Source organism: Dreissena polymorpha, chromosome 8 (assembly GCF_020536995.1).
Source record: "Dreissena polymorpha isolate Duluth1 chromosome 8, UMN_Dpol_1.0, whole genome shotgun sequence".
NCBI lineage: Eukaryota > Metazoa > Mollusca > Bivalvia > Myida > Dreissenidae > Dreissena > Dreissena polymorpha.
The window spans coordinates 23,849,637-23,876,518 of NC_068362.1; the positions used below are offsets into that span (position 1 = coordinate 23,849,637).

Consider the following 26,882-nt stretch of genomic DNA (forward strand, 5'->3'; position numbering starts at 1 on the left):
GCATTGAAACAGAATATTTTGCATGTTGTCTTCACAAAAAACAGTGGACACCATGCTCAATGTTTAAAAAACACTAAGTGACCCCATGAACTAGTTTTTGACCCGGCATGACCGATATTCAAACTTGGCCTAGACATCAACTAGGTACAACTTCTGACCAAGTTTGGTGAAGCTCTGATGAAAAATACTTGAATTAGAGAGCAGACACCATGCTCAATGTTTAAATCGCACTAAGTGACCCCATAACCTAGTTTTTGACCCGGCATGACCCATATTCCAACTTCACCTAGACATTATCTAGTTACGACATCAGACCAAGTTTGGTGGAGATCGGATGGAAAAAACTTGAATTAGAGAGCGGACACTTAATAACAAGTGCATTAAAAAGATAACAGATTACTGAGTATGACCCCAAATACCTCTTTAAAAAACGGCTATTGTCGAGCAATATGGTCCCCTACCGGCTCCACCATTGTCAGAAATTCCACCATTTTCAGAATATATTTTTTTTGGTTGCCATAGCAACCACAATTTTTGATGTTGGAACAAAATGAAATGACGTGCATAATGTCCATATTGCCATCTATCCATGTTGCATGTTTCATGAAAAAATATTAAGAACTTTTATAGTTATCGCAGGATCCAGAAAAGTATGACAGACAGACAGACAGACAGACAGACAGACAGACAGACAGACAGACAGACAGACAGACAGACAGACAGACAGACAGACAGACAGACTCACAGAGCGCAAACCATAAGTCCCCTCAGTTGAAACCGGTAGGGGACAAAAAACAGCCTTCCACTGATAAGGCAAGAGTATTCATGTTTTTAATGAGAAACGTTTTGCGGAAAAAAAGGTTTAATGTATGTGTGTAAAGTGTCCACAATGGCATTTATCATTAAAAGGAAGTCTCTTTTAAACAAAAAATCCAGTCAAAGCATAAAGTGTCCTTCCTGATTAGCCTGTGTGGACTGCACAGACTCAGTTTGGACGCCACTTAATGCTCATGCATTTAGCCCAGTTTTCTAAGACCGATGCTACTACAGTCATAAAACTTGCAACACAACCATGTAACCTCATATGTTAATGTAAGGCACATAAATATAACCTCATTTATAGAAATTGACTTACAGGTTCGCAACCAACAATACAATTCCGTTTTGCATGAAATATTGCATTTATCAGGCAAGAGCCATCAATGTTGTAAGAAATGGCAAATGATTTTCTATAGTGACAAATCATACATTTAATTAGTAACAAATATTAAAATGAACAAATAGCAACATCAGATGTTGATCTTGAACTTAAGGCAATGTTGCTTTATGACATGCATTTGTATCACAGTAAACGTTTGAAAATCATTGCATACTTGAAACAATGACATATACATGATTTAATATCAAAATGGTTTGTGTCATAAGACGCTTTATTTACACTATGTTCTTAATGCACAATGTTGTTTTGCAAAGACTCTTTAATGGCAATAGTGTTCAATTGTCACATCATAAATTTACTATGTTGAAACTATTAAAATGAACAACTAGCAACATCAGATTGTGATCTTTAATGTAAGGCAAATGTCACTTAATTAATGACATCCATTTGTATCACAGTAAAATTTTGAAACATCATTAGGCTCTCAATCAAATAAAAATGCTTAAATATCAACATGTTGTGTGTCATTAGACGTTTTATTTACACTATCCTATTTGTGCGCCATGTTTCTTTGTAAAGACTCATAACAAATCAGGGTCGTATTCATCAAACCAATATTCTTAGATTTAGGAATGAAAAATAAACTTAGATCTAAGGAAAATTACTTAAGAATTTGCTATTGGTGCTTATGAATATACTGTTCTAAATAAAGAATGTTGAAATAATAGGTGTTAAGTGCCATGCTAGACTTTACTTTTGAAGTCATTCTAAAATAATGAAGCTTTAAGAATATATTTTTTAAATTAATCTTAAGAATTGGTTTATTAATATGGACCAGATTTTCAAACAATTTCATAAATATGGAGCTGTTTCAACTTTAATTCTGTTTCCCTTTCAATGCACTTAACTTGTCAACAGCAAGATAAATTTTTAATTTCATTAAAAGAATACTGGGTTGAGCTTTGTTCAGGAAAAACTGGGTAAAATGTATGTGTATTAATTGTCGTCCAATATTAACATTTGCAGTTTGCAGAGGCTAATCAGTGATGAAACTTTCTGCTTTTATTGTATTTAACATTTATAGAAATTCTCTTCTAAACAAAAATCCAGTTTGAGGCGGAAAGTGTTGTCATTGATAAGCCTGTGCAGACTGCACAAGCAAATCGGGATGACACTTTACGCACATGCAATATGACCAGTTTTCCCGGAAAAAGGCTCCACAAATGTTGGGTATGCGACAGTTCACAAGTTCAGGTCCACCCCAATGGCCAGATCCAGCTGGGTATTGTACAGTTCACAGGTTCAGGTCCACCCAAATGGCCAGGGGCATCTGAGTATCCTACAGTTCACAGGTTCAGGTCCACTCCAATGGCCTGGTCGAGCTGCTCCAGATACTGGCTGTCAAGTGGAAGTGAGTAGCGACGGATGATAGGTATGCTGTCACACTGAAAATACATGCATCCTCACATGAATTAGATCATCAGTATGGAGGGAACATTGAGCTTTGCTCTGGGAAAACTGGGCTTCATGCATGTGCATTAACCCTTTGCATGCTGGGAAATTTGTCGTCTGCTAAAATGTTGCCTGCTGAATTTCTAAAATTAGCATTTTCTTCGATTTTTTTCAAAGAATACTATCAGAATAGCAAACAGTTTGGATCCTGATGAGATGCCACGTTCTGTGGCGTCTCATCTGGATCCAAACTGTTTGCAAAGGCCTTCAAAATCAGGTTCCAGCACTGAAAGGGTTAAGGGACGACACCATCTGCCTCAACTGTATTTTTGTTTAAAGACTTCTTTTAAACATTAAACTCCATTAAAGCGCCAAGTGTCATCTCTGATTAGCACTTTTACACACATACAATAAGCCAAATTATCCCATAGCAAGGTGTATTTGTTACATTGTAAATATAGAGGGTCAAAAAACAAACAAACTTCCAGAGAAAACCAAACTAAAAAAATATATATTCCAAAATGGTCCTTAACTAGTATCAAAAGGCCTGAAGGCCATAATGAGTGTACAAGGAACCCCAATGAGTTAAACTGTTCTGGATAGGTAGTCTACACAGGGCTTCAAAATAGACTTATGTAACAAAAACTTCCTCAAAACCTGACAGCTATGGTTTTTTTTACAAACACAATCATTTTCAAACTAAGCCAAGATATACAATTTGTTTTGTTCCGAGGGTGTCGGTAAATAAAGACTTCTAAAGAGTTTAAATGATTTAACTATAGTACTCTCAAGTAAGATGCCTTGTCTCATGGAAGACTTCTTTTTCAAGACACCAGAATCTTATTATAACAAATGTCATAAATATTGCACAAAATATATATGTCTTTTATAGTGCTCACAAGCCTTTTTCATTTGACCTTGGGACCCACTTTTAACCCTACATGACCCAGTTTCTTACCAGTAAATGATATAATTGGGACAGACAACTGTGACAGAGTTTCATTCCACTTTAAGGTATTTTTGTTTAAAGGTAGTCACTTCTTAGTGGAAATCCAGTTTGGCCATGAAGCATTTTCCCAGAGTACACTGTACTGGCTAGTCCTTGACAACACTATGCAAATGCATTAAGCCCCACTTTGCAACAGCAAAGACCGAGGAGTCATTTGTTCTAGACTCATGCACATTATTATATTATAATATCTATTAAATACATGCAAAAGGTTGCATTAGTGACGGAAGCATTTCTTTTATTGTACAACAAGGGTTCCACATAAACATTCAAATCATCATGTCAACCAGTAGTCAAACTATACATTGTCGATATTATTAACTGTTCCAAATGAATAAATAAAAAATCCAACTTCATAAACTGCAAATGACAATAAAAGTAGTAAACAATACATATAAAGGTGAAACTTAACTGTAAACTTAAGTATTTGATTTATCTCCCTTGTTCACAGAACGCTTTAATATAGGATGTATAGTGTTTAAGTATCCGAAAGTTGCCATGGCGTCGTGGATATGGTGTCCGCCATGGGTTGGATCCCCATCATGGGAGCGTTCTTTCAGTCTTCCCTATACACAACAAGTACTGGTTCTAGTCCCAGAAAACGGTTTCGAGAGCATTTCAAATAAGCCTTAGGCTTTCGATGCAATGCTAAAATAAATAGGTTTAAACTAAGTATTCGAATACCTCTTGGTGTATCTATCTAAACTCAAAAGAGAGAAATTCCAGCCATATTTCTGGATTTTAACCTTTTTTTCTTGCTTGCCTATTTGAAAAAAGCCATACCTTAACTTTTCCAATTGTATGGATGGGCAAGCAGAATTTTTTTTCTTGCCTGAACTAATATTTTGGTTGCTGCAGACAAAATGACTACTATCAATGTGGAGCACTGTGCAACTCATGGTGTTTAATTAGGTATATGGTCATCAGATAGTTTACCACAAATCTTACGTTAGTGATGGAAACATTGGTCCTTGCATCTACCACAGTGGGTGCTAGTATGTTGTCTTTCTTGGGATCAGCGGTTGGCATATCTGCTTCCCAAACTTTTTGCCGAAAGTCACGAGAAATCGGGAACAAATGACCTTCCGTGTTGAAGAGATACTTTGCAGCATGTTTGTTGATGTGATTGTCTTTATCAAATAACTGAAAAAATTATTATTTTAATAATATTACAATGTATGTTCTTTATTTAACATTCAACCTTTCAGCTTTGCAGTTTCAGAAGAAATGTCCAGATTCCCCTTTTGAAATATAGTCTTTACCCAGATGACCAGCATAACGAGATAATACAAAATAAGGATTCAGATAAAATGAATATTTAAAGATGGAAGTACCAGTAAACAGTGAAATATCTCTTGATAAAAACAAATATATAATTTACAAAACTGAGTCTGAGGTACTAATTGGTGATTTAGCAATCTGCATTAATCAATATCTTCAGTATCAAGTTACTACTACATTTCGCAACTAAAAGTTCACTGTTCTCACCAGGTATAAATATTTGCATGTTTCACTGAGAAAGAAGCTCTCCATCCTATCCTCTAGCTCTTTGGTATTCACATCATGTATTGTGCCATAGCCGCATCTACAATTAACAAGACCTTCTTGTAAAATAGAACCGCCCTCTTGGAAAACAGGGCTTAAAGAATGAGCGTTAAGTGCAGTCTGCACAAGCTAATCAGGCCCCAAACTTTCCATGTAGACTCCATTTTCTTTTAGAAGAGACTTCTAAATACAAACAAGCGATGTGTTTGTGAAACACTATGTCCCCATATATTTGACCTTTGACCTTAAAGGATGACCTTGACCTTTTACCACTCACAATGTGCAGCTCCATGAGATACACATGCATACCAAATATCAAGTTGCTATCTTCAATATTGCAAAAGTGTACATTAAATAAGCGATTTTGACCCATATATTTGACCTTTGACCTTGAAAGATGACCTTGACCTTTCACCACTCAAAATGTGCAGCTCTATGAGATATTGCAAAAGTTATTGCAAATGTTAAAGTTTGCACAAACAAACACACAAACCAAACAACCAACCAACAAACCAACCAACAGACAGGGCAAAAACAATATGTCCCCCACTATAGTGGTGGGGGACATAAAAAAAACAATAAAACGGAAAGTGTCATCACTGATTAGCCTCGCGGACTGCACAGGCTAATTGGGGACAGGATTTTACGCACATGCACTAAACACCATTTCACAGAGGAAGACTCATGTGCACCCTCTACAGTTAACCCATTTATGCCTAGTGGACTCTCCCATCCTTCTAAATTGGATCAATTTATTTCCAAAAGTAGGGATGTCTAGTATTTTTATTTCTATTTTTAGAATTTTTCTTACAGAAATTCCTTTAAGCAAACAGCGCAGACCCAGATGAGACGCCGCATTATGGGGCGTCTCATCTGGGTCTACGCTGTTTGCAATGTCCTTTTTTCAGGACGCTAGGCATAAATGGGTTAATGCAACTTTATTACTTAACAGGGATATCTTGTAGTCAAGCATATTAAACAAGTTTTTGAAATCAGACAATAATATTTCAACTAAAGAGTGAAAAGAGTTAAAAAAGGGAACATTTGACAGCCATATCTAAACTGTTGCTAGTGCCTTTAGTTATTGAACAAGGCTGCAATAAACATTGTTATAATTTTCATCATATTTGTAAAGTCTGGACAAGATTGGCTGACATCTCCTATGGAACTTTATTTCAATTTACTTCACTCATAAATTGTAATGCCCATGTAGAAAGATTTCAAAAGGGCGTTCAATATGGTTACTTATGAAGTTTTATAAGTGATCTGTTAACTGAACTTTTTTCTCAAATAAGTTGAAGGTCTGTGCTGTTGACCTGTTAAAATGTAAGTTTTCACTTGCAAAAAATGTAAGTGCATTATCCTTGTCTTACAACACAGTAGGAGCCACATCATGCGAAAATGGATCTTATGTCATTTGTACAGTCTAGACAGGATCTTCACATTGCACTTATTATACCACAAAACCTTTCAATGAGTTTATATTAGACAGGGTGGTTCCTGACCAGACTGCATGGATACATACACTGGGCTTGAGCTACAATGACCACCTTTGGCACAAGACCCATTTTCGCACGACTCATAATCATGTGAAGCTAATCACTCACTCTGCTTTTGCATGTAAGTTAATGCTGTTATAAATGTCCCTGCCGACGTGTAGGTAAAATGGATTCTTTGTGGCCTGATACAGGAAATATGTTGATTCCACCAACTCTGGCCTTAGGGGATAGAACAAAACATCCGGTGCTTTGAGGTACCAGTTGAAACGCTCTGGCAGTGCGCCGTACTTCCGCCATATTGAGTAGAACACGGCGTGACTGCATATTGCCTCCTCTATATCACCATGTAAAACCTGAAAACGTGAATAGGTATATAATAAATTTATTAGTTTACACAAAATTCACTGTGACATTTAATTGTAATTGCCATTACATTCACATAAAATTTTCCAAACATAAATTAAATATAAAAATAAACAAAATGAGATAAGAATTAACGGTTTTCGCACTCTGCCTTTCTCAATTTATTTATTTACCTATGATGATAATAAGTCTCAGAATTATTCCCTGGACAAGCGTAAAGGAACATGCCAAACACCAAAAATGATGTCACAGACACAAGTAACCCCTATATGTTGTCAGTCAGGTGACACAAAAAGTGGCTTACAACAAAAATGATTATGAAAATTAATCTTGAAATCTTTTTCATTGCACTACTAAGAACAAAATATTTGTTACATCTACGAAATAAAAGAATGTTTATCTCTATTAGATAAGACTTGTCATGCAAAAATGGGTCTTACCTCAAATGTGGCCAACATAGCTTTAGACCAGCCTGAGCAAGTGCACAGTCTGGTCAGGGGCACAGTCTGGTCAGGGGCACAGTCTGGTCAGGGGCACAGTCTAGTCAGGGACACAGTCTGGTCAGGGACACAGTCTGGTCAGGGGCACAGTCTGGTCAGAGGCACAGTCTTCTCAGGGGGGACAGTCTGGTCAGGGGCACAGTCTGGTCAGGGGCACAGTCTGGTCAGGGCCACAGTCTTGTCAGGGGCACAGTCTGGTCAGTGGAACAGTCTGGTCAGGGGGAAGTCTGGTCAGGGGCACAGTCTGGTCAGAGGCACAGTCTGGACAGGAGCACAGTCTTGTCAGGGGGATAGTCTGGTCAGGGGGACATCGGGTCAGGGGGACATCGGGTCAGGGGCACATCGGGTCAGGGGCACAGTCTGGTCTGGGACACAGTCTAGTCAGAGGCACAGTCTGGTCAGGGGGACAGTTGGTCAGAGAACCAGTACTGGTCAGGGGGCACAGTCTGGTCAGGGAGACAGTCGGGTCAGGGGCACAGTCTGGTAAGGGGCACCGTTCTGGTTTCAGGGGGACAGTTCTGGTCAGAGGCACAGTCTGGTCAGGGGGGACAGTCTGGTCAGAGGCAACAGTCGGGTTCAGGGGCACAGTCTGGTCAGAGGCACAGTCTGGTTCAGGGGCACCAGTCTGTAAGGAGTACAGTCTTGGTCAGGGGCACAGTCTGGTCAGGGAAAACAGTTCTGGTCAGGGGCACAGTCGGGGTCAGGTGGCACATTTCTGATTCAGGGGCACAGTCTGGTCAGGGGCACAGTCTGGTCAGGGGGACAGTCTGGTCAGGGGCACAGTCTGGTCAGGGGCACAAGTCGGTTCCAGGATGACAGTCTGGTCAGGGGCACAGTCTGGTCAGGGAAACAGTCTCTGCGTCAGGGGCAACAGTTCTGGTTCAGGGCTCAGTCTGGTTCAGAGGAACCGTCTGGTCACAGGGGGACAGTTTGGTCAGGGCCACAGTCTGGTCAGGGGGACAGTTGGGTCAGGGGCACAGTTCTGGTCAGGGGCACAGTCTGGTCAGGGGCACAGTCTGGTCAGGGGCACAGTCTGGTCAGGGGACAGTCTGGTCAGGGGCACAGTCTGGTCAGGGGCACAGTCCGGTCAGGGCACAGTCTGGTCAGGGGCACAGTCTGGTCAGGTCAAACAGTCTGGTCAGGGGCACAGTCTGGTCAGGGGCTCAGTCTGGTCAGAGGGACAGTCTGGTCAGGGGGACAGTCTGGTCAGGGGCACAGTCTGGTCAGGGGGACAGTTGGGTCAGGGGCACAGTCTGGTCAGGGGCACAGTCGGGTCAGGGGGACAGTTTGGTCAGGGGCACAGTCTGGTCAGGAGCACAGTCTGGTCAGGGGAACAGTCTGGTCAGGGGCACAGTCTGGTATGGGGCACAGTCTGGTCAGGGGCACAGTCTGGTCATGGGGCACAGTCTGGTCAGGAGGACAGTCTGGTCAGGGGCACAGTCTGGTCAGGGGCACAGTCTGTCAGGGGGACAGTCTGGTCAGGGGCACAGTCTGGTCAGGGGCACAGTCTGGTCAGGGGCACAGTCGGTACAGGGACAGTCTGGTCAGGGGCACAGTCTGGTCAGGGACACAGTCTGGTCAGGGGCACAGTCTGGTCAGGGGCTCAGTCTGGTCAGGGGGACAGTCTGGTCAGGGGGACAATTGGGTCAGGGGCACAGTCTGGTCAGGGCCACAGTCTTGTCAGGGGCACAGTCTGGTCAGTGGAACAGTCTGGTCAGGGGGAAGTCTGGTCAGGGGCACAGTCTGGTCAGAGGCACAGTCTGGTCAGGAGCACAGTCTTGTCAGGGGGATAGTCTGGTCAGGGGGACATCGGGTCAGGGGGACATCGGGTCAGGGGCACATCGGGTCAGGGGCACAGTCTGGTCTGGGACACAGTCTAGTCAGAGGCACAGTCTGGTCAGGGGGACAGTTTGGTCAGAGAACCAGTCTGGTCAGGGGCACAGTCTGGTCAGGGAAACAGTCGGGTCAGGGGCACAGTCTGGTAAGGGGCACAGTCTGGTCAGGGGGACAGTCTGGTCAGAGGCACAGTCTGGTCAGGGGGACAGTCTGGTCAGAGGAACAGTCGGGTCAGGGGCACAGTCTGGTCAGAGGCACAGTCTGGTCAGGGGCACAGTGTGGTAAGGGAGACAGTCTGGTCAGGGGCACAGTCTGGTCAGGGAAACAGTCTGGTCCGGGGCACAGTCTGGTCAGGGGCTCAGTCTGGTCAGGGGGACAGTCTGGTCAGGGGGACAGTTGGGTCAGGGGCACAGTCTGGTCAGGGGCACAGTCGTGTCAGGGGCACATTCTGATCAGGGGCACAGTCTGGTCAGGGGCACAGTCTGGTCAGGGGGACAGTCTGGTCAGGGGCACAGTCTGGTCAGGGGCACAGTCCGGTCAGGGGGACAGTCTGGTCAGGGGCACCGTCTGGTCAGGGAAACAGTCTGGTCAGGGGCACAGTCTGGTCAGGGGCTCAGTCTGGTCAGAGGGACAGTCTGGTCAGGGGGACAGTTGGGTCAGGGGCACAGTCTGGTCAGGGGGACAGTTGGGTCAGGGGCAGTGTCTGGTCAGGGGCACAGTCGGGTCAGGGGGACAGTTTGGTCAGGGGAACAGTCTGGTCAGGAGCACAGTCTGGTCAGGGGCACAGTCTGGTCAGGGGCACAGTCTGGTATGGGGCACAGTCTGGTCAGGGGCACAGTCTGGTATGGGGCACAGTCTGGTCAGGAGGACAGTCTGGTCAGGGGCACAGTCTGGTCAGGGGCACAGTCTGCTCAGGGGGACAGTCTGGTCAGAGGCACAGTCTGGTCAGGGGCACAGTCTGGTCAGGGTCACAGTCTGGTCAGGGGCACAGTCTGGTCAGGGGCACAGTCTTGTCAGGGGCACAGTCTGGTATGGGGCACAGTCTGGTCAGGGACACATTCTGGTCAGGGGCACCGTCTGGTCAGGGGTAGTCTAGTCAGGGGCACAGTCTGGTCAGGGGCACAGTCTGGTCAGGGACACAGTCTTGTCAGGGGCACAGTCTGGTATGGGGCAGAGTCTGGTCAGGGGCACAGTCTGGTCAGGGGCACAGTCTGGTCAGTGGCACAGTCTGGTCAGGGGCACAGTCTGGTCAGGGGGACAGTCTGGTCAGGGGCACAGTCTGGCCAGTGGCACAGTCTGGTCAGGGGCACAGTCTGGTCAGTGGCAAAGTCTGGTGAGGGGGACAGTCTGGTCAGGAGCACAGTCTGGTCAGTGGCACAGTCTGGTCAGGAGCACAGTCTGGTCAGGGGGACAGTCTGGTCAGAGGCACAGTCTGGTCAGAGGCACAGTCTTGTCATGGGGATAGTCTGGTCAGGGTGACAGTCTGATCAGGGGCACAGTCTGGTCAGGGGGACAGTCTGGTCAGAGGCACAGTCTGGTCAAAGGCACAGTCTGGTCAGGGGCACAGTCTGGTCAGGGGGGGCAGTTGGGTCAGGGGCACAGTCTGGTCAGGGGCACAGTCGGGTCAGGGGGACAGTCTGGTCAGGGGCACAGTCTGGTCAGGAGCACAGTCTGGTCAGGGGGACAGTCTGGTCAGGGACACAGTCTGGTCAGGGGCACAGTCGGGTCAGGGGGACAGTCTGGTCAGGGGCACAGTCTGGTCAGGGGCACAGTCTGGTCAGGGGGACAGTCTGGTCAGAGGCACATTCTGATCAGGGGCACAGTCTGGTCAGGGGCACAGTCTTGTCAGGGGCACAGTCTGGTCAGGGGCACAGTCTGGTCAGGGGCACAGTCTGGTCAGGGGCACAGTCTGGTCAGGGGCACAGTCTGGTCAGGGGTAGTCTAGTCAGGGGCACAGTCTGGTCAGGGGCACTGTCTGGTCAGGGACACAGTCTTGACAGGGGCACAGTCTGGTATGGGGCACAGTCTGGTCAGGGGCACAGTCTGGTCAGGGGGACGATCTGGTCAGGTGCACAGTCTGGTCAGGGGCACAGTCTGGTATGGGGCACAGTCTAGTCAGGGGCACAGTCGAGTATGGGGCTCAGTCTTGTCAGGGGATTAGTCTGGTATGAGGCACAGTCTAGTCAGGGGCACAGTCTGGTCAGGGGCACAGTCTGGTCAGAGGCACAGTCTGGTCAGGGGCACAGTCTGGCCAGGGGCACAGTCGGGTCAGGGGCAAAGTCTGGTCAGAGGCACAGTCTGGTCAGGGGCACAGTCTGGTCAGGGGCACAGTCTTGTCAGGGGCACAATCTGGTCAGAGGCACAGTCTGGTCAGGGGCACAGTCTGGTCAGGGGCACAGTCTGGTCAGAGGCACAGTCTGGTGAGGGGCACAGTCTGGTCAGAGGCACAGTCTGGTGAGAGGCACAGTCTGGTGAGAGGCACAGTCTAGTAAGGGGCACAGTCTGGTGAGAGGCACAGTCTGGTGTGAGGCACAGTCTGGTCAGGGGCACAGTCTGATCAGGGGCACAGTCTGGTCAGGGGCACAGTCTGGTCAGGGGGACAGTCTGGTCAGAGGCACAGTCTGGTCAGAGGCACTGTCTGGTCAGGGGCAGAGTCTTGTCAGGGGCACAGTCTGGTCAGGGGCACAGTCTGGTCAGGGGCACAGTCTGGTCAGGGGCACAGTCTGGTATGGGGCACAGTCTGGTCAGAGGCACAGTCTGGTATGGGGCACAGTCTGGTCAGAGGCACAGTCTTGTAAGGGGCACAGTCTGATTAGGGGAACAGTCTGGTCAGTGGCACAGTCTGGTATGGGGCACAGTCTGGTCAGAGGCACAGTCTGGTGAGAGGCACAGTCTGGTCAGGGGCACAGTCTGGTCAGGGGCTATGCTGGTTACAAATGGTAAAAGACCCATTTTGGCAAAATGCGGCTCAAATAAAATACCTGCACCCCCGGCCAGGCAGCTTGTAAGGCGTCTATCCAGTAGTTGGCAATCTCCCCTGAGGACATGTGAACGTTCACATAGATTGGCATATTACCTATGCCTTTGTTGCATTTTAAACGTCTGAAATAAATCAATTCTCTTTATTGAAAAAAAGGTCAAGATTAGCATCTGCAAATACACTGTGTTGAAGCATTTTGGTTGCCTTTCTGTCAAAATCCTGCATATCTGTTCATTCTTTGCTGCCTCTGTCATAAACAAGAAAAATGGATGCTCGGAATTCACAAAACAGGTAGGAAAATCTAAAATTAAAACCTGTAAACACATTTGTGCATAAAAAGAGGTGGTCAATGAGTTGAAGTATATATCCAGCTACAGGTTCACAGAATTCCGCAGGTCCAAACACTTATCACAAACTCTATCGAAGATAGAATGATGATGAGGGTGATGGAACAATCGTGCATACATGCCATTTTGGTGACTTTTTAACATTTTTGTGAATTCCGAGCATTCATTTTTCTTGTTTATGACAGAGAGGCAGTAAAGAATGAACAAATAGGCAGCATCTTGACAGAAAGGCGACCAATATGCATCTACGCTGTGAAATATTTAAAGAATGAACGCCTTTGGTAAATTTTGTCAAAACATTTATTTCTGAATGCAACATAAAAAGATAACATAATAAAAAGATTACTAACATTTAAAAACAAAATTTAATGCAGGAGAAGTTTACCATTAATACATGTATGTGCACAGCTATGTCAGGGGTGGCGAAATCTAAAAAAACTAAACTTGTCCATGAACAACCATTTAGGATATTTAACTTGTCCGTTGTTGAAGTACAGTTGTCTGTTAATTTTTATATAAATTATAAACGCATTTATTGATTAATGTAAAATAATGTGGAATATACCAAAATCAGTAAACATTAATATGCTTGTGTTTTAGTTATAGTTGTTTTTCCATGGTACATTCATTATAGCAGTATATTATAAACAATATAAAGACTTTCTAAAACTTTTCTCCATCACATTTTAGTTGACAATAAGTGTGCTAGGTACTTTTGAGCAGACAATGTGTCCTTACGATTAACAGTCATTCCAGTGTAAAGTCCAGACTTAGTATGGACCAACAAGGGGAACTGCTTACATATTTTTCATGTAGCAATTTGATTATCATCAACTCATAACCATGGAAAATCTTTTAGCCAAGTTTCTTGAACAGTTCTGGTGCGTTTATTTAGATGATATTTTTTATCATAACCTTTCTTAGTTTTTTTGGGGGGTGGACTGCTAAACTTTTCGGGTTTGCTCCGTTGATGAAGATTAAAAAAAACAACGTTTCATCTTTACCGTTAAAGTCGTCTGAAATAAGAAGGTAGACAGTGTTTTGGTTATCTTAGTTAGATACTTTTATTTCCATCTGATTGTAAAAATAAAGAAACCAGTCTGTACACTGTCTAAGAGTCAGGCCGAATGTAGAAAATGCGGTATGCTCCCGGTCTGTTACAGAATAAGGGAGATCACTGCGCAGGAGAGTGCCCGTATTTTAGCTTGATTGATAGGCAAATAGCACTGACAATGTAATCGCGTGTCAACATTCGGTTTTAATACAATGTATTTTTTTGTATTCCGCTACCCGACTTTTAAAAAACTGGTTGTCCACTTAATTGAAAAAAATCAGTTGCCCAGACAAGCAAATGTACGACTCCGGCAACTCGGACATTTGATTTCACCACCCCTGTACGTTCAAAAGAAAATAAACAAACAATTTAATGCCACATACCCACGTCTCATATGGAATTTTATGGATTCATATGAATCATTGAATAACTTGAGGTCATCTGGTTCCCCAAATAAAATAAAACTCTGAAAAATAATAAAGGCAAATATCACATTAAGCAATTCAGGTAATAAAACAGGAACACATTTTTGTAAATTGCCTCTAACTAAACAAATTAAACATTTCAACCTGCAACAGAGATCTTGCAATTGTTAAATGGACATTATGTGCAGTATAACTTCTTTATCTAGAGAATACATAGCTTGAAAACCTACGATAGCTGAAACCAATCTTATATTTGGCAAATCACCATTACTTCAAAAGAAATTACAACCTTTAACCATTTCCACTTTTGTATATGTATTTTGATGTATTTGTAGTCTAATAGGAAGTTAAATTTAATTAACTTTCTTACTAGATTCAAGTTCTAAAGGCTTCATTTCCAACCCTTACATACTAATGAGCAGCAAACAGCATAAAACCTGAACAGACTGCGAGTTACTCGCAGAGTGTTCTGGTTTTATGCTGTTTGCACGTAGCCATTTTCAAAAATTAGCACTACATATACTATAGTAAACAAGCGATGTGTTTGTGAAACACTATGTCGCCATATATATGACCTTTGACCTTGAAGGATGACCTTGACCTTTCACCACTCAAAATGTGGAGCTCCATGAGATACACATGCATGTCAAATATCAAGTTGCTAGCTTCAATATTGCAAAAGTGACATTAAATGAGCGATTTTGACCCATATATTTGAACTTTGACCTTGAAGGATGACCTTGACCTTTCACCACTCAAAATGTGCAGCTCCATGAGATACACATGCATGTCAAATATCAAGTTGCTAGCTTCAATATTGCAAAAGTGACATTAAATGAGCAATTTTGACCCATATATTTGACCTTTGACCTTGAAGGATGACCTTGACCTTTCACCACTCAAAATGTGCAGCTCCATGAGATACACATGCATGCCAAATATCAAGTTGCGATCTTCAATATTGCAAAAGTTATGGCAAATGTTTAAGTTGGGGCAAACAAACAAACCAACAGACAGGGCAAAAACATAAAAAAGTACACAGGGCCATTAGTTGCCAAAACTCGTCGCAACCCAAATCTTTTCTTAAGATTATCAACACATTAAGTTCATTCAACTGTCAAATTTTCAGCTAGATCCTCCCATAAGACATTGAGAAGTTGAAAACACAAAATTTTAGGACTATATATTCTGTAGCAGAAAAACAGACCATAATTCTTGCAAAACTTGTTGCAGCGAAAATTCCTCTCCTTACAATTTACTACACATTAAAACCATTCAACTGATTGTCCAAACTAAACATTTCTTGAGTTAAAAAGTTTTCAACAAAAGCTTCATAATCAGGACATACAGACGTCATGACAGACAGAGGGACAAATGCAATACTAAATGCCTCCCGTTCCATGGGGGCATATAATATTCCTGTATGCTTTTGATATGCACAACTAACCAGCTGATATACCAACCTTGAGCATGTATTCAAAGAATGAGTCCAATCCTGCCCCCAGGCCACTCATCTTGCCCACCCAGTCTCCACTCTGTATATTGATGACATTGCCTGCAACAACACCAACACAAGGTGGAAATACAGTATTTGTGTGTTTTTTTTAGGGTCATATTTGGGGCCCAAGTTCGGATTGATACCCAATCTTAAAAAGTATCTATTTTCCCAAATGACCCCCTAAAATTCCAAGTTGAAGTTGACATAATTTGTTAATTTTCCTATCCAGATTAATTAGTTGAATTTCAGCAAAAGTAAGCTTAGGCATTTTCATTCTCAAATAAAAGTATTTAAAAAAAAGCAAAAAAACACTTAATTAACCAATTTTAGTCAAAACATCCTTACTCAATTCCAAAAATGAAAAAAACACTGCATAATTGGGTTCACTTATTAATAGGGATGCCAGAGGTTAACCGGTTAACCTACCGAAACAACCAGTTAACCGGTTACATTTTCGAGAAAAGGTTAAACCGGAAAAAATATTTGATTATGCTTTTTCATTGAATAATTCGTACGATTTGACTTTTTGTGTTTGACATACTGCCAACTTTTGCTGGTGACTAGTTAGAACAACATGCCGCACCATCGACAGTGTCAACAATTTAAGTAATAAAGCAATAAGTCAATACCTTTCTGATAACAAATAGGGGGTACGTTTTGATAATTGACACTATTGTTTTGTTTGACTCGCGAAAATTTAACTAGTGAACTGCGAGAGTGGGAGCTATTAGCGAAGACGTAATTGGCACGTTTACTGAACTCGCGATTAAAAAAGTTGAGACATTGGACGGCTTTTTTTGATGTTTTGTTAACACTTATTGCTCGCGAAAATGCCGTGTTAATAAGTAACAGTTTTATCAAGAATTGCATTCATAGTTAAAATCTTGCTGAGTTTATGTTGTTTTTGTTTCTCAGAAATTGAATCATTATTACAATTTACGTCCAACGATTCCACCATTAACGTCCGATGCAAGTTTTATTTAAGAAAGCAAATTATGAACTAATTTAATAATAAAACATTAATTAAAAATATTTAAAAAATAAAACCGTTGAATTTAGTATTTGTGTAATTGCTTAAAATTTTCGCGCTATAGTACGTTAACAAACATACGTAACTATCAGTATTTGAGATCGTAATACTTAGCTACTTGGCTATTAAATAAATGTACTGATTATAAAAAATATTCAACTTACATTTCGTTCAAAATTAATTTAATTTGCATCCATGTCCTTTATTTTATCTGGGACCTATACAAACAATATAGGTCCCTGATTTTACCCACATTTTGTAATTGTTTAATGACCATGAAACGATAATACTTCGGCTACAGACGCTAAAATGCAAACAACAAAATATGCAATTATCGAATAAGAAGAACACACGTTCATTGAACACACATGACCAACTTTACATTGAATCGAAAGGGAAAAAAACTTTTCTATATTAAGCCAATTTGAGTTTTAAAAATTTAAACAGAATGAACAAAGGAACACACCATTTTTATGAGTGATACGACGCAAATGTAATATAAGCGGCCCAACCAAAAATAAGTTAATAACACGTGAAATTGAACATTGTGTAGTTCTTTAACTTTTTACTCCTATGCATTAACGCAGGAAAAATAAATAAAATATATAGCATACATTTACAAAATTATTAAAATAAATATTATAATACATTTTATTATGAATGCATGTTATCAACGCAAGCGATTTCAAATTACTTTTACTTCTACAGAGCGGTTCAAGCATTTTACATTTTTTACGTACTCTTAATGATTTTAACTACTTAAGGCGTTTCGGTTAACCGGTTAATAACTGGTTACGGAAAACGGTTAACCCTTTAATGATTTTTGTAACCTCTTGCATCCCTACTTATCAAGAATCAAGTATAGAGACAGGGGCATGACACAGACAATCTTTACCAAAGCCCCTTATGGAAAACTAAAGTAAAATCCATTTATTGAAAAAAAAAATAGTCAAATGTTGTGATTACTGGTCCAGTTTGCATTATATAATTACTTGAAAAAACAATCATAAAGCAAATGTTATATTTATTTTTTTTTACATCAGGATGAGAGGTGTATCATACAGTGAGTTTTCTGACACTCCAAATGTTCGGACAACCCAATGTTTAGCCAAAATATTTAGTTTTCTTGACTCTTCATTTTTTGCACATATTTGTTTCTGTATATTATTAATGAGAGTTTATTTTAAAATGCTTTATTTGCAGAAGTGTGCTCTTTTGGACTTATCTTGTGACACTTCTATCATGTGACACTTCTATCATGTGACACTTCTATCATGTGACACTTCTATCATGTGACACTTCTATCTTGTGACACTTCTATCATGTGACACTTCTATCATGTGACACTTCTATCTTGTGACACTTCTATCTTGTGACACTTCTATCATGTGACACTTCTATCATGTGACACTTCTATCATGTGACACTTCTATCATGTGACACTTCTATCTTGTGACACTTCTATCATGTGACACTTCTATCATCTGACACTTTTATCATCTGACACTTCTATCATGTGACACTTCTATCTTGTGACACTTCTATCTTGTGACACTTCTATCATGTGACACTTCTATCTTGTGACACTTCTATCATGTGACACTTCTATCATGTGACACTTCTATCATGTGACACTTCTAACTTGTGACACTTCTATCATGTGACACTTCTATCATGTGACACTTCTATCATGTGACACTTCTATCTTGTGACACTTCTATCTTGTGACACTTCTATCATCTGACACTTCTATCATCTGACACTTCTATCATCTGACACTTCTATCATGTGACACTTCTATCTTGTGACACTTCTATCATGTGACACTTCTATCATCTGACACTTCTATCATCTGACACTTCTATCATGTGACACTTCTATCTTGTGACACTTCTATCTTGTGACACTTCTATCATGTGACACTTCTATCATCTGACACTTCTATCATCTGACACTTCTATCATGTGACACTTCTATCTTGTGACACTTCTATCTTGTGACACTTCTATCATGTGACACTTCTATCATGTGACACTTCTATCATCTGACACTTCTATCATGTGACACTTCTATCTTGTGACACTTCTATCATGTGACACTTCTATCTTGTGACACTTCTATCATGTTATTTCACAACTGGATTAAGTTAATAAAACCTGGCAGACGAATGCCTTAAGGCAATTGACCATTACATTTGCATTATTGGGTAAATACAATGTACCTATGTCTGCTGGTAATAGGCAATGGTTTCACCCAACAGCTTTAGTGAGACATATTTAAAAGTAATTTATGCTATACAGCGAAGTATTTCACAAGCACCAGCTATTATTAGTTTAAACAATTGCCGCTATACATATTGATTACCTGAATCCTATCATCTATGAAAAATTTTACGCTGTATTTTGGTCTCTAAATTTTCTACACCTAGATTTTCTTAATAATTTTTTATCTAAATTTTCTGACACACAAAATATAATAATTTATTTTTAAGTGTCAGAAAAAAAATGAGTAATTATGGCAAATCTGAGCATAATATGGGTTGACTGTGTACACCAGGGACTACCCTACGGGCGACAAGAGCAATAATTTTGCTCTAACGCCCATGATTTCGCCCTATAAGCATAGAAAAGCGAAGATCAAGTTGTCCGATTTTTTTTAGTTAACAAGACCGGAAAAGCAGAAATCAAGCCGCCCAATCATTTTTTGCTACTGTGTGCTACCGCCCACAGATGATTAGCAAGTTTATTGTTTGTTGTTTATCTAACGGTAACACAATTTACCCCCTACACGGATCGTTAATTGGCCGTGACAAAGCAGACCCTTAATGTTGGTTATTATAACAACACACTCGTGCCTCCTCGTGCGTGCCGTAAGTTGTCTAATGATAACATGATAATAGATTGACCATCAGACAATTGCAGGTTTTTTGGCAGACGGCACAGTTAAATAAAGTCGGCAAAAATAATTAAAGAAAAACAAAACTGATCAAAGGTCTATTAATTACGTAGATCCAATATTAAGTCCGGCGATTTCTGTCAGTTTGTTAATTCAGCGATAATTACGAGTAACACCCATCTTATATAAACTGGAATAACAGTTCATTTTTTATACTAACAAGTCATAATACTACACATAAACAATGAAGAAACACATTTCTTGATTAGATATAAATTATCCGAGTAGAGTTAAAATGCTACCTCATGACCTTCGACATTGCAAATGCAGAAGTATTGTAACATTCAACCCGCGTTCAATTCAAAGCTGGCGATTCAAATTACAAGTTATGGGGAATCAATAATTGAGAAAGCATTAACTGGATTTAACAAACATTTGATAACAACAACAAAAATTGGATTATTTAAGTTAAACAGGTAAGGCATTCTTGAGTGTACATATTTCGGACATGTATAGTATTCGGATAAACAGTAATATATTCACTAGATGTTCCATGCATTAAGATTGTGTTTTGTTACAAAAGCAGTCATAGGGATGATGATAATATAATGACGATAAATATGTGATGAAAATGTGCTACCAGTTCATATCTTAAATAACTTAAATGTGTTAAATGACTTAAATGTGTTATGACTAAGTAGATTTTAATGAGAATTTATTTTTTTTTCAAATAAACATAGTACAGTCAATCTTGTATTAAGAGACCACTCAAGGGAGTAATCAAAAGTGGTCTCTTAATAAAATGGTCTTTAAATAAAATAGGCCATTCTGGAAGAATGCTTACCCTCAATTTTAATCTATATGAAGGATAATCTCTTTTGTCCACAATTATTTTAACTTTTATAATAAAATGAATATAAACACAATACATAAACAATATTTTACTTTATGTGTTTTATTTTTTCACTTATTATAAATTATCATTTAGTATAAATGAATTGTGTGTACATATTTATTTGCAAAAACAACATAGACAAGGAAATATTTTTCCTGATAACAAACAATTTGGCTTTAAATGTGCTGAGAAACCAAGCTAACCAGCCAGTGCCGAGTGGAAGCCTTGAAACGTCTCAATTCCTAAGTCGGACACAAATCTAAGGGCCTGAGCACAAATGAGAGGGCCTGACACAGGCATTCTCCTCGTTGTTGCATCCTTAAACCTAGTTAACACAAGATCATTAATGTCCTCGTTCCTCGTGCAGCTCGCGCGCTTTTTTTTCACCAGACACATTATTTTCCACGTCTTCAAGCACATCGGCTTTACGCTTAAGAATGTTCTGAATTTGAGTTTTATCGACTCCAAACTCATCTGCGATTTTACATGCACTTTTACTCTTTGACAATTCTAAAACCTGAATTTTCTCGTTCAACGTTAACACTTTTCGTTTTGACATTTTAATTTCTGCATGTACGCTTAAGGAAATCTGACTCGATTATGATACATAATGAGCTGGGGAAAACACGTCATTTGAAAACAAACAAACAGACCTGATTGGAAATAAATAACAATGTGATTGGCTTACAAATATCTACTAATTAGCATAATTACAAATTGGTAATGTACGGATTTCGACAGATGTTGCCGATTAATAGTTTATTTTCCGCACTTCTCAGGAAATGTTTGTCGCGTACAGTGCATTGTTTCTGCACCTGTTATCTATACTCAAGAAAAAATCGACGTTGTCTCTTAACGTTCCACATCGTAAACTATTTAAGCTGTATACTGTGCGTTATACGTTCCTTTATTATTCAACTCAATAAATTGATACGCAGTCTACAAAAATACCGGTCAGAACCGGTCAACGAGACAAAGCATCATCATAATGTTTGGTGTGAAAACAAAGCAGAGGTGTTACAGTACATCTTATCGGCTTAGATAAACAATTAACACGGATTTGTCCCTGGAAGATCATTAGATTAACCACTTTTACCTCCTAGTGGTCGCTTAATTCAAGATTCGGACATCAAAATACAAAAAAATCAGCGGTCGCTGGTCGCGTAAGACAAAAGTCACTTAATACAATATCATTATATAGCGAAAAAGCTCCGTGGGATTTCAAAATGGTCGCGTAATACAAAGGTCGCTTAATACAAGTGGTCGCATCCACAAGATTGACTGTATAATGATAGAAATAATAAAAGTTGTGAAATGAACATGTATTGTTTTTGATATTGTTCGCACAAACTTCTCCCTGATTTTCCAAATTTCTCCCAGATTTAGAAAAAAGGAGAAGTCACTTCTCCCTATTTTTAAGGCCTTGGGTAGTCCCTGGTACACATATGAATATACAGGGATACAAGCAAAAGAGAAATATTATATAAAATCATCTACTGTATCTACTGGTCTGTCTCATTTACCTATAAGGCCAGTCACATTAGAACGAAAGTCCCAGATTCTTTGGACCGCTTTTCGTGCCACAGACTCATAAATGGGATCCCCCAATAGGCGAGACAGGATTCCAAATTCCAGCACAAGGGTTCCGGCCCCAGCAGTGCAGGTCTCGTTGATACAATCAGCTGGTACACCATTTTGTAAGTTCACCTACAAACAAAACTGTCTTCAATGATACAGGAATAATACACTTTTTAATGTTTGTACTTGTACAAACGCTCAACACATTGGAGCAAGTATGAACCTTCTTCCATTCCTAACGAGAAACCAGCATACTAACTTGGGTTATCATAAGTCAAGGCATTCTCTTGATATCCTGCAAACAAATACTTGCTTACTGAAAAAACAGTTTTAATGTTACCCATGTTATTGTACAAACCCTTGTGACGTAACTGTTGGCTATGTTGACATAAAATGGATAGCCATGATTGTGTCATACTTTAAAAAACAACAACATCATAATGATTTAGATTATCAAAGATAAACAAAATCTTTACCTATGACCTCTATGTGTAACCGTTGCGCGACTGATGATAACCCTGACACATCGTCTTATGATTGTTTATTTTTGTGCCAAATTATTTCAAAATCCCTTAATATATGTCAAAGTTTTGACTGAGGCATGCATTTTCAAGTTGTTTTATGGTAAAGTTTAACTTTCAACCACTCAGTGTGACCTTGGTATCTGTGACAGGAAGAAGGGTGCTGCAGATATGTAGTTCTATGATGATGGACATTCAACAAATTTTGAAGTCCATTTATATAGATTGATATGGCCAAGAAAGCCATTGAGACGGCCAGACTTACAGATTGAAAGTGCCATTGCTTTCAGCCACCTTTTTTGAAAGGAATCATTTCAAAAAGCGAACCTTACTAACAATTACACACAAATAATACTGTGTATACACACAAGTAAACAGAACTATCATGAATTACAGTCAAAGGGGCATAACTGCTCAATCATATACTCAATATTAATAAGAGTTGTCTCACGTGTTAAATATCCTTAAAGGCTTTATTTATAACAAGAGTGATTTTGTCAGATTTGGCCTGATGACTTAGTTTTTTAATGCTCCTGACAATGATTAGAACTTAGACTAAATATTGACAAGGTAAACATTCTGAAGTTTCATAAAGATTGAGTCATAATTGTGGCCTTTACAGTGGTAACAGTTGTCTTAAATTTGAACTGGTGAACAAGTTTTTGGACGTATCTAACGCGGTTTCATTATGACATAAATGTGGCCTAATAATGGGTATCAAGGTTTTTCTAAGATTAGAATCATTTTTTGAACACACATGAACCAGGTTTAACTTGCCTTAGTGAACACACATGAACCAGGTTTAACTTGCCTTAGTGAACACACATGAACCAGGTTTAACTTGCCTTAGTGAACACACATGAACCAGGTTTAACTTGCCTTAGTCAAATACAAATTCTGACAAAGTTTCATCAAGATTGGATGACAACACGTGGCCTTTAAGGTGGATCACAGGCAAAATATTAAGACACACATCACACAGTGCGGGACAATAGACTTCAAATAAGGGATCATCACAATAACTCACCTTTAGAACTTTGTGCTCATTTGAGCTTAAAATAATTATATAACAAGAGATGTGTTCGTCAGAAACACAATGCCCCCTATTGCGCTGCTTTGAAATAAAAAATTTCTTTTTTGACCTTTGACCTTGAAGGATGACCTTGACCTTAAACTTCCACCACTCAAAATGAGCAGCTTCATGAGAACACCGCTTTGAATTTATTTTTTTTACCTTTGACCTTGAAGGATGACCTTGACCTTGAACTTCCACCGCTCAAAATGTGCAGCTTCATGAGATACACATGCATGCCAAATATCAAGTTTCTATCTTCAATAATGCAAAAGTTATGGCCAACGTTAAAGTGTTTTTTTCGGATGGACGGACAGACTGACATACACACATACTGACATACTGACGGACAGTTCAATCTGCTATATGCCACCCTACCTGGGGCATAAAAAACATGTACCCTTGGGAATGGTATTCCAGTAGCAGTGTTCTCAAAGGCTGGAAGAAGTCTGGAAGCAAGATCATTGGCAAGGCTAAGCAGTTCTCCATCATAATCAGGCAGAGTTATGTCCCCGAACGGCTTGGACGGGTCCACAATCAACAGGTGGGCAGACAACAAGCCACCTAACACTCTGTAATAACGTTGATACCAGTGAGACATTTTTTTAATATCACTTACTAACAAATGTCAAATTGTTTAATATGCCTGATAATAACAAGACCCAGTTTGAAGCCCTTTCATTGATTCATTGCCTAACAAGATCCAGTTTGAAGCCCTGTCATTGATTCATTGCCAAGTTTGAATAAGTCATAAAATTAAATTAGGTCAATGCCAAGGCAAAACTGAGGTCAGGTGATGAGAATATGGGTTGACAAAAGTATCAGAGCTTTATAATATGTAGCAGGCCTCGAAGAATCCACTCGATCGCTCGCATATGCGAGTGAAGTTGACGGTCGGGCGAGTAAAGTTTGTTAAATACTCGATGAGGGTGTGTTGATATTGTTCAAACACACCATAAAAGTACCAAAGTTCTGCAGCAAGTATTATTTAAGAAATACAAAAGTATGATTTTGTGTTAACCTTAAAACGACAAACAAACATGCGGATGGAGTTTATGCAGTGGGAATAAAAGCAAAGAACATTAATTAAAAATATGTTCAACCTACTTAATTTTGCTAAATTAGATTTTTAAAAACGCAGTCATATTAAATGCTTTTGATTTCGTTTCTTAGGTACTGTCTGCGAAATAAGCCCAACACCAGAAGTATCCAAAATAAAGTTCAAACTTCAAGCCTATACAATTTTCAAGATCAATGGCCCCAAGCTATCTAACAAACGGAATTATACCTGATAGTTGCCTCGAACACTTGCACGGTGGTGTTATGGAATGTCAGGTTATCTATCACAAGCTGGACACCCTTGATGAACTCTGTCTCATTCCCAAGAACCTATAACAAACAACAATATTGAACTTAACTGTTTCAATAACCTTTCATACCATACAGATTACAAGTATGAGACTAATATACCTCACAGAATAATGTGTGATTAAAAGGTTCATACGTTCAGTATCATTTTAAAATATGCATTTACCTGATGACATTAAAGAAAATCTCCCCCACCATCAGTCTTCACAATTATTGTTATAATCCAGTAGCCGGATTCATTATTCATATATAAAAGAATTTCTTTCGACTAGCCTGAGTAAATATACATGAATTTATATAAATATAGGCCTTATTTAAATTGCACTAGGGCTGGGCCATCAGGTTAGAGTTAAGTGTAAAGACTAAGCCCTAAGCATTTACATTTAACTTTACATAACAGTGGTTAAATCCAGTAAGCCAATTGACATCAATGCCTGCCCTGCACTCACATTTTCTGCTTAACAAAGGCAGTCGTGTTACGTTTTCATGACTTCAAGTAATAAAACTTAAAAAATCTTGCACCATTAATTTTTCTTGAACAAAAATGATTCAAACATAATACCAACTTACCGCAAGGGTGTCAAGTGTGTCTATCAATGTAAGACTGTATTCTCCTAGGACATCATTGATGTTGATATTTGATCTGAAATAAGACACAAACATAAACATATTATTTGACAGAGATGTTAACAATAACATGGTATTGTTTTATTTAACACAAGTATGTCAATTAAGGCCAATTAGACCATGAATATGTTATTTACTATATGCATGTTGAAAACAGCTGAACCAATGTAACAAAAAGACAGTTATAATTTAGATGAATTCAGGAAATTTTAATTATGCCAGTATGTATTAACCTCTTTAAAATCATTGTAAACATTAATTTTTCATTCAGCATTTTTTTCTTTCTTTATAAAGTACTGGAAAACGGCACTTTACCAATAGGGAAAAAACTAAACATTTCCTCATTGCCGACAAAAAAAATTTACCAATTGAAGGTTTCCAAGAAAAAAGTAATCCTTATAAATATAATGTAACATTTATAGTCGCGCCAGTGTAATATCATAAATAGTAACATTTAAAGTTATGGTAGCCAGAACTAGGTTTAATATGAATGTGTTTTATTAATTAAATGTATTTTGTGTGATATTATTTATGAGTTTAGAATTATATATTGCCATAGATTATATTTTTTGCCAGATTGTCTAAGTGTCAGTGAGTGTCTTAGTGTAATTTATTTGCCCCAGTAGTAATAAATGATTCATAAACGGCTTCGTCAGAATATGGTTTTATCGAAAAGAACTCTGAAGCATTCAAGAAGAACAAGACAAAATCCCTACACTTACGGATTATCATAGTCAGGTCCTCTACCAGTGCAGTGAATTGGGTCAAGTTCATCCATAGGATAAGCATGTTTCATGTAATTGTCATAACCAAAATAAAACATGTCCCTGATTCCATTGAGAGTTTCAATTCGTTCCTTTTCGGAAAAATAGCCAAATTTTTCATCATATGGGCTCCATAAATTTTTTAAGAAATCTGTATTGCTAGGTTGTGTGCCAGACGCACACTATCGAGAACACAAAAAGCAATTTAAACATAGTATTGCCATAGTTCCTACGTCATAGTTCCTACGTACAACTTAAGAAAGTTTACATGTCAACTCTCAAACCGGAAGAGCCGAACAACACCCAAATCATTTCGGAGATTTAACAAATAGTTCTGTACATACAACATGTATTCAGATTATATGCTTCATTATTGTACGCATAATTAAGATAATATTTCTGTGCAAATATTAATGCTATAGAATTCGTACATATATCGTGATATATCTTTTAGTTTATTCTTAT

General features: G+C 39.7%; 1 protein-coding gene across 1 annotated transcript; it reads right to left on the bottom strand.

The window, feature by feature from the left end:
* Positions 1-26,714, bottom strand: LOC127841541 (ER degradation-enhancing alpha-mannosidase-like protein 1). The gene is made up of 12 exons (XM_052370431.1): positions 26,376-26,714; positions 25,597-25,669; positions 24,947-25,047; positions 24,059-24,230; positions 22,011-22,194; positions 15,633-15,724; positions 14,128-14,210; positions 12,345-12,465; positions 6,773-7,017; positions 5,109-5,205; positions 4,569-4,763; positions 1-2,604 (listed from the first exon to the last, which is right to left on the bottom strand). The coding sequence occupies exons 1-12, from the start codon at positions 26,474-26,476 to the stop codon at positions 2,506-2,508; spliced, it is 1,563 nt and encodes a 520-aa protein (XP_052226391.1). The 5' UTR covers positions 26,477-26,714; the 3' UTR covers positions 1-2,505.
* Positions 26,715-26,882: the final 168 nt, after the last annotated feature.

What these genes read in the sequence shown, in the direction of transcription:
- LOC127841541 (XM_052370431.1), bottom strand. Translation starts at nt 26,476, where the DNA reads ATGTTTTATTTTGGTTATGACAATTACATGAAACATGCTTATCCTATG. An exon ending in GGACCTGACTATGATAATCC is followed by an intron (nt 25,670 to 26,375) that starts GTAAGTGTAGGG and finishes GTCTTATTTCAG; the next exon opens with ATCAAATATCAACATCAATG. An exon ending in ACACACTTGACACCCTTGCG is followed by an intron (nt 25,048 to 25,596) that starts GTAAGTTGGTAT and finishes TGTTTGTTATAG; the next exon opens with GTTCTTGGGAATGAGACAGA.